General features: G+C 35.3%; 1 protein-coding gene across 1 annotated transcript; it reads right to left on the bottom strand.

Annotated features, from left to right (window-relative positions):
* Positions 1-201: 201 nt before the first annotated feature.
* On the bottom strand, positions 202-9,511 carry hadhb (hydroxyacyl-CoA dehydrogenase trifunctional multienzyme complex subunit beta). Its single transcript, XM_043219128.1, is given in 17 exon segments — positions 202-887; positions 973-1,137; positions 2,192-2,266; positions 2,381-2,468; positions 3,290-3,337; positions 3,792-3,871; positions 4,008-4,129; positions 4,680-4,860; positions 5,703-5,890; positions 6,070-6,116; positions 6,118-6,152; positions 6,867-6,966; positions 7,067-7,111; positions 7,972-8,062; positions 8,212-8,253; positions 8,375-8,451; positions 9,363-9,511. Coding segments are annotated over 16 exon segments (1,410 nt in total). The 5' UTR covers positions 8,442-8,451; positions 9,363-9,511; the 3' UTR covers positions 202-851.
* Positions 9,512-9,546: the final 35 nt, after the last annotated feature.

Here is a 9,546-nt window from a genome sequence, read left to right as displayed (position 1 = left end):
CCTTAAAAGTAGAACTACAGAGCTGTTTAGTATCATATAATGTTCATATATTATATGCATATAGATACAAGAGTGTAAGTTAAATAAATAAATACTATAAAGACTCAATAGCAAAGGCGTGCCCGCCGTATGTGAAATTTTACCATTTTTAAACTAAAATCACTTTTATCTCAAATGTATGAGAAACGGCATTTCATACCATTTATGATGATTTCAAATAATATTTATTTGTACAAACTGCTAGAAAACGGAGAAAGCGGTCACGGAGGTCTCCAGAGGTTCACTTGCTTGAATCCGAGGCACACGTGTGTTTAAGAGCGCAACCTTCGTCTCTTATAGTTAATACGGCATCAGTCCTTCTTACAATACAATCCTTAAGAACTAAATAGCTATAAACTGTCAATAAATCAGCAAATTCTGCCATATGATTCAATACCAGCGAGAAGAGATCCCAGTTGCTTAACTTCGCAGATAAAATAAAGCATCATCTGGAGATTAGAATGCTTAGAATTAGGACAAAAAAAAAAAAAGTAGAATTATAAATTACAATATCAAATGTGAATTTTACTTTTCTGTAAAATCAGAATTTAACTGGCATGTTATAAGTGCTATATTTAGCATGTAAAAATACCATATATTTAACTTGTAGAGCATCCTGTCAACTTTTCCCCAACACCTTCTCAAGTAAAGCCATGTTAACATTTACATCCACATCTCAAGCATCATTTCAAATCAAGAACCTCCAGGTAACGAACAGATGATGAATATTTCAAGGCATTACGGCACGTTATTATTTACAGAATCTATTTGTGTGCGTGTGCAATGTGTCACAGTCTGTGGAAGTATGAAGGTTACTGAGGATAAGCTTCGATCAGCATAGCATGACCCTGCAACACACACATACAAAAGAGTGTTATATGAAGGATATTTCCACGCAAGCAAATGTTGTGTTGGTTCTGCAGTGTCACGCACCTGTCCTCCAGCGGCGCACGCCGCTACCAGGCCATACTGACCACCCTCCTTCTGCAGTCTGTGCGCGACGGTGGTCACCAGCCGACAGCCGGTGGCTGCAAACGGATGTCCGAGAGACAGAGAGCCCCCCCATGAATTAAACTTCTCCATCGGAGGAGCACCAACCTGAGAATCAAAAAAAAAAAAATGTGCAATGAGGTTTCATTATTATTATTAACATCAATAAAGTCACTGTGGATGAGATTTACAAGCAATTATTTCCCAGCCTTACATCTTGGAAAAAAAAAAAAAGATTTGGAAAAATTGCTTCATTTTAAAAATACCAACAAAATCGTTCCATACAGTAATTTGAAACATCTGTACTGTATGTATCAAAATTCTTATATAAAATTGAGAATTAAAATGAACACTTTTCAAAATCATTTAACCTCCAATCTGCATACTTTTATATGGAGGTTGTAGGTTAAATACTCAATTTAAATGTTACATATCTTTACATAAGCTATAAATAAATGTTATTTCTTTTGGGGGTTTTTTCACAAAAAATTTAATGTTCTGTTGCTTTTTAAATGTAGCAAAACACCCACAGATGTAGCGGAAAACACCAGGGTCAGGTTTGTATATTCTGTCACTAGCCATAATTATATCCTTGAGTCGGGATTATTCATAAAATAATGTTTTCATAATCATTCATGAACTTGAAAATGGGCTGAGAATTTAAAGAAATAGTTGTAACTGGATTCAGAAGACGACAGGAATCATGTCTTTGTAGTAGTTTTTCTGCTGATTAAGTGATAATACAAGACTTCCTCACCTTAATAAGTGGTTGTTTGAAGCAAAAATGCTACGAAATGCGTCATATTATGTACAGGAAATGACACGTAAGTTTTGGGATTTTATTTCGCAAATATGACCCAGTGCTGTGTTTTTAAGTTACCTTTAGCAACAATAAATCAATGCCTTGGAAATAGTTTACATTGCATTAAAATTGCAATTCATATTATCCTTGTTAAAATCTAGTTTTTGTAATTATGCCTTGTTTAGTTGATTTCTACCCAGTGGGACATCTAGTATATTTATCACCGCTCAAATCCCCTTGGAGCATCCTGAGGTTTGGTGTTCTGCTCAAGGGCAATATGTTGATAGTTCATGAATCAAGCCCTGCTGAATTTTGAACACACAACCTCTGGGTTGATCATTAGCACTATTTCACACCTACCTTCGTTTTTCGGCCCATATATGTTTGGGCGAACCAGTCAGATTCCATTGCCTTTAGGTTTGCCATGATCTGACCCTGTAAAAAAAATAAACAGGTAAAGTCTTAGCACACATAACTACTACTAAATCTAAGTGTTCAACACGGGTTGTTTAATGGCAGATTTGTGGGAAACTGGAAGGCGATGCTTACAGCAAAAGCTTCATGGAACTCGAACACATCAATGTCATTCAAGGTCAGACCACTCTTCTCCAGGACCTTTGGGGTAGCATAGGTCGGCCTGAGAGAGAAAACGACCCACACAAGTGAGAGAGAGAGATTTAAAAAGAGAAAGAATGCATGTTCAAATCTCACTTAATATTAGATACTGAAGGATAGATATTGATGACAGATTATTGTGTCATTTTGGACAACAAAATATAATTATAGTTTTGTTTCAGCCTTTGGACACTATAATAATCATCAATCTAAAAATTAGAACAGTAAAACATATTTCAACAACAGTAATTCAATAATAATAATTAAAGTTTACCTTAAAATATTTATGACTAGTATTTAATTGCTTGGTAAGACTTAAGAAATTAACATTTTTATTTAAAAAAGGATGAGCTTAAATTTAACATTTCTATTTCAAATAAATCTTTTGAACTTTCTATTCATCAAATGATCCTGAAAAAATTATTATGGTTTCTACTATTTGAACATTCGTGATAATTAGAAAGGTTTCTGTAATTGATCGTAATAATTTTTCTGAATATTACCGTTTATTTTATTGTTTGATTAAATTAATTCAACCATAGTGAGCACAATGGGCTTCTTTCAGAGCGACTTTTAAAAACTTTACCCACCGTTTTGAATTCTTTGTATTAAGAATGACTACTAGGGAACAATGTATATCTTTACAGGAAATACGGAAGATGAAGCAGAAAATGTTCCAAACGGGAATCTAAACCACAGAGTCTCATTTTTCTGCAGCCTATATGAATATGAGTCACAAGCTCACACGGCGCAACAACCAAACCACAACAAAAACAAAACCCACAGCACAAAACCTCACAGGCCTGAAAGAGAAAGAGAAGAAGAAAAGAGGCAGGAACTCACCCGAGAAGGAGCTGGTCTTTTGGGTCTTGAGAAACGTACACAAAATCTCTGAAGGTAAAAACAAAGAGACATAATATCAACATCAGCATCAGCAGCATGAGCCGCAGTGTGCTGCAGAAACGATGTCTGTCTGCTGTAACGGGACACTTTAAATATACAGCTTCAGGATGAACTTCATTTACTAGAAAATGGAAAAATGCTTTACTATTAAAAAAGTACATTTACTGATTTATATGTGAAAATACTGTGCCCTTGACCGATATAATGTATAGCAACAGTTTTATGGTAAACACTGATGTTTAAAACATTTTATTAAAAAATACCCCAAAATAAAAGAAATTGGTTTCTGAGCCATTTCTGCAGCCTAAATTCTATAAGTGCAATTGATCCATTTGTACATTTTGACAGATCGGCTAAATTGTTTAGAAAAACACAGATCATGTTGTCAGTGAGATGCGGTTGGTGGTAGTTTTTAAATGTAAGGCATTATTTTGTTTTGTACCTGAGATACGCTTTAGGCTTGTAACCCATAGCAAGAGCTTTCTCCTCTGACATGATCAAAACCGCAGATGCTCCGTCAGTCTGAGCAAACACACACACACACACACACACACACACACACACAGAGGGCAAAGCTTGTGATAAATCTGGCGGATATTCCTTAAATTAAAAGTCTGGTAGAACAAATTGGATAAAGCAGAAACTCAAATAAGCTGACCAGGAAGGAGGAGTTTGCGGCCGTCACTGTGCCGTGAGGCTTGATGAAGGCGGGTTTCAGTTTGGCCATCTGTTCCATGGTGGAAGGACGGATCCCGTTGTCTTTAGACACAATGTCCTTCCCTGTGACAATCACATCACCGCATTTAAACAACGACCTAGACTGCTCAAAAATTAAACCGTCACTCATTTGCATGCAACACTGTTGCTTGGTCCTTACAGAATGTGTGTTTATAAAAGTTTATTTCTGTTCAAATCATTGGCTTACTGCACTTTCCCCCCCTTTTTTCAGTCAGAAAAGTCAGAATTGCGAAACATAGGACAAAACTGTGAGATATAAAGTTGCCATTTAGAGATATCAACTCAGAAGTGTAAAAATTACAATTCAGAGAAAAAAAGGAACAAAATATAAACGTAAAAATAAGAAAAAAAACTGTAAAGATACAAATTCAAAATTGTTAGGAATTTATATCCCACAATTCTGCCTTTTGCCCATAAATATGACTTTTTCACAAGAGTCAGAATTGCGAGATATAAACCTGGAAAAACATACATGAAGATTTCCAGCTGTAAGATGTGAATTATGAGAAGCGCTAGAAAAAAAAAAAACCTTTGTCTGCCAGAAGCTGAAATGCTGTGGCAAGTGATGCTGTGACTGTGTTCATTTGTATACCTGGCACTTTAAAGCTGATGACGTCACTGAGCAGTCCGCTGTCTTGAGCTTTCTTTGCAAGTGTGTGAGATCGTAGAGCAAATTCATCCTGATCTAAACGTGACACACCGAAAGCAGCCGCCAGACGGTCCGCCGAGTGTCCCATTGTCTCGGCTGTGGAGAACTCGGCCACAGCCGGCAGCTAAACACACGCACAGACATGCAAGAGCTTTTAAAGAAGGGAACAATACCATATGGACTGTATGTCAAAAGACTAAAACACTGAAACGTAGATGTCCCAATGATTACATTTTATTAAACACTATAATGTCTTGAGAATTACAAAAAGTCAGTGATGTGATGTTTTCCCTCAAAATAGTTTTTTTACATATAGCAGTTTTAAATGTAGTTGTTTTGTGGTTATTTTTCTAATAACCATTGTAAAGAATAACTAATATAATAATAATAAATATATAATAAAATAATAATTATATGTAATAATATTATTATTATTATTATAATTATATGTGTTTATAAAAAAATAGCAAGTGTTTTGGTTTAGATAATTTATAGTTGTCTTAATAGGTGTTATAGATGATTCTGTATTTTCAGATATTTTTGCCAATTATCTGTGTAAATAATAAATAATAATGGCATTTATGTAATAATGATATATAATAATGTAAAATTATTATTATGTTTATCATTATCATCGCCATCATCATCGTTATATAAATATTCATTAATACATGTGTAAAGATTTATTTTTTACAATTTATAAACTAAATCTGCATGACAAAATGCTAAACTGATAATAGTGCTGCATACCTCATCAGTTACTATGGAGTTCTCAAGGTCTCTAAAATATTCAGATTTGACGTGAATCCCTTTACAAATACCGCTTTAATAATAATACGTCTTTGGGAGTAATATGTGGAGTGATAAATGCACTATGCATACATTTTTTTTGTGATTTTGGCAATGTAGCATGATGTGCGCTGGAGGCAATATGTGAGGTGTACTGTATTATGGGTAATGTAGTACCTCGGGTGAAAGGTGAGCAAGGCGTATGGAGCCGAGCAGAGAGAGGCGAGCCCCAAGGGTCTTTGCCTTGTTGAGTGACAGCATCGTCTTCCTCATCTTGCGGCTGTGACGAATGGGAACATCAGACATGAACTCAACCCCACCGGCGACGATGGCATCACACTGACCAGCAGCGATTAAACCGACACCTAGAAACCAACCAACAATCAATATCTCAGTTCATCAACTATTTTCTGTTGAGTGCACTCTGCTGAAGAATGTTACAGTTTAATTCAATTACAATCTGTTAATGCACACTAAGGGAAAGTGACTAGCTGTGTGTGACGTATTTGGTAACCACCATCATCACAAAATGTGCGTTCAGTACCTGTGGTCATCGCTTGGTTGGAAGAAATACACGCCATAGTCACCGTCAGGAGTCTTATCTGAGAATCCAGCACCAAGTGCTGCCTACAGAAAACATGAAAAAAAATACAAATTAACTAATTTTACAATCAAAAACCATGTAGAAAATGCACTGTTTCTGAAATGGTTCTTTAACTAATGATGGGACCAGAATTTTATATTGATTAAATTATATTTAAAAAAAAAAAAACAACACTTAACTAATTTTACAATCAAAAAAAAATGTAGAAAATATATATGTATATATATATATATATATATATATATATATACTATATATATATATACCATATATTTTATATATATATATATATATATATATATATTTTTTTTTTTTTTTTTTAAATTAATAAATAATTCATAGATATCAAGTCTAATGTGAACTCATATGAATGTATAAAAGTACAAAACATTTTGAATTTATGTTGTGAATAAGTTTGTTTAGATGCATATAATGCGCTGACAACAACCACCCATTAAATTCCTGATGCAGAAAAATAGCCCTTGCATTAAATTGAACCGATAGACAGGCGTGGAAAAAGGTTAATTCAACATGCTGCTGTAACCCGTTTACAAACAAACACTGTCACTTCAGTAACGCCCTCCGGTCAGATGAAATCTCTATGTGGATGTCAGACCTCTCATTGGTCAGCACGTTTCTCAGCAGTCATTCATAATACACAGATCAGACAAACTAAAAATAGCTTTAACATCCAAGTTCTATTTTAGAAATCATCACAGACTAGATGACAGACTGACCTCTCTGGCCACGTTACTGGTCTTCACTTCCTGAATGACAGTTCCATACACAATATAATCAACAGCATCTTTAGGGAGACCGGTTCTGTTCAGCAGACCTCTGAAGAAAAAGAGACAGACATGTTAGTGCTGAACATTACAGTGATAAGTGAATCTTTATGTGTGTGTGTGTGTGTGTGTGTGTGTGTGTGATGCCTTACTGTAATGCAGCTCTGGCCAGATCATGAGGCATCAGATCAGCATATCTAATAACAAAGACAGCGAGAGCACAGACACAAAGAAAGATTTCTTCAGCTTTTTTGCAAGGCAGCCCTACATTTACATTCCTAATACTTTCTGGTTAGAATTTGTCCTAAATCTGCATTTAATCAATCTTAAAACTTTCATTTGAAACAATCAGGTTTGATGCATTAATATCTTTATGAAATGGAAAGCTGTACATTTATAAGAATCAAACACATTATTAAAGGTATTTTAACTTCAAATAATCAAATATCAGCATAGGCCATAATTTCTGTGGAAAAAATCCATCAAAATCCACCCACATATTTGTTTACAACTGGCTTGGAAAGTTTTAACTTGTAAACTATCTTTAATCTATTCATATTTCTCTCATGTCTCAGATAAGAAAACGCAACATTATAAATAGAGGTATCTTAGCCGTAACCAACAATCTAAAGTAAAAAAAAAAAAAAAAAAAAAAAGGTCATTGGATTGTTGAATTTATTTCTTACAAACATGCAGCCTTTTACTTTGCAAGGTTTAATTGCTGGACTGGAGTGGTGTGGATTATTGTGATGTGTTTATCAGGGGTTTTTGGACTCTCATTCTGATGGCACCCATTCACCGCAGAACATCCAATGCTGAGTAAGTGATGTAATGCTAAATTTCTCCAAATCTGTCCCCACAGAGTCAATTCTCACCATATTTGAATTGCGTTTAATCTCTTTTCTGCATTTCCCTACAAACTATAGTGTCATTTAAACGCCCGATTTTATTTTGATTCACAAAGTCTGATACAAATTTCACATAAGCAACACGTGTATCCTGTCAGGCACGTGGCCGACTGCATGCTCATCTGAATCCCAAACAGATTCTCACTTACGTTGTGCCAGACAGAAGGAAAGGGGTTCGGACGCCATCAACTAGAACAACGTTCTTTATTCCTGGTTTGGCCAGAGTCTTCTTGCTCTTTGCTGTGTGATTACAAAAAAAGGACAAGATCAACAAATATTATATTGGGGAAATGGAATCACTTTAAATATTTAGTATGACGATCTTTGCAGAAAAGAGCAGAATGGATAACTGTGCTGATTACTGGCAAGGATTACACCGGACGCATTACCTTGAGCTTGCAGATGAACAGAGGTGCTGAGAGAACGAGCAGCTAAAGAGAAAGAGAACGCAGTTTGTAATACTGTTCTAATAAATGATAATGCGATTAAATGCTTAGTAATCCGAATAATGTGAAGCGCTCTTTAGCTCTGCTGAGACCCAGGACGTCTTACCGAACTGAGCAGCCTGCACAGATGTCAACGGGCTGCTCTTCAGTGAAGTCAACAGCATAGACGCCATCTTTGATTATCTGCAAGACCAAAAGTATTATTTAAAACCATAAATCGTTTCTCTGTCTAACAAAGCAGGTGCACTCGTGATCTGCATGAAAACACAAAGGAATAAAGGAAAAGAAAAAAAATGGTTTCCATTCATAATATAAAGATCAGAGAAAATAAGACCTGGCAGAAATTAGTTGAGAAAAACAATGGAATGTTTTATTGTCTTACTGAATGTTCTGTTAACATACATAATAAAATATATTTATATTTGATCTAGAGTGTTTGTGGCCTTCAAAAATGTTAAACATTAAGAGACACAATATCAAAACTAAGTGTCAAGATACACTCAAATGCTACATATTTTAACATGCAGAACTAACCAATAAGAAAGATTCAATCAATCAAAACGAACTTGTTTAAAATTATATCTACTGATATCTTTTCTTAAAATAATTAAACTTGCTTTGACTTTTTATAGGTGGTAGTATTTAAATGCTCTTTATGTTACTATCAATTTTTTTAAAGAAGATGTTAAGTATGTAGTAATAATAATACAGCAACATAGATCATAAAACTGTCTGTCTGTGTGTGTGTGTGTGTGTGTGTGTGTGTGTGTGTGTGTGTGTGTGTGTGTGTGTGTGTGTGTGTGTGTGTGTGTGACCCTTCACCTACTTCTGTCAGTAGACAGGACAAGGACAAATATGCAAAGGTATTAAACATTTTAACAGCAGCTTGTGATCTTGATATGTTTATAAAACAACACAGATTATGATATAACCACACACGACAGTAAAAGCGCAGTACTGAAACATAAAAATGCCACTTTTACGCACATGAACGAGCAGACGCATTCCTTCTTCCGCATGTCTAAAATCACTGTTTAAGATATTCATATAAACACAATACGTGCTAGAATATAAGCGCATATATCATATTTTACCTGTTATTGTTGCGAACGTAGAGAGAGCGTGAGGTTTGATATCTCGCGTCCGTCTAATGACTACAGCAGTGCACGACCCGCAGGACCCCGCGACCCTGGCAACCCGAATCACTGCCTGAGCGAAAACAAACGCTGCGGATTTTTGCATTATATATTAAAAAGTGACTGTGTTAACATATATACA

The sequence above is a fragment of the Puntigrus tetrazona genome, chromosome 20 (genome assembly GCF_018831695.1).
Source record: "Puntigrus tetrazona isolate hp1 chromosome 20, ASM1883169v1, whole genome shotgun sequence".
Taxonomy (NCBI): Eukaryota; Metazoa; Chordata; class Actinopteri; order Cypriniformes; family Cyprinidae; genus Puntigrus; species Puntigrus tetrazona.
The sequence above is the reverse complement of the archived record's forward strand: the minus strand, read 5'-3'. Positions and strand labels throughout refer to the sequence as shown.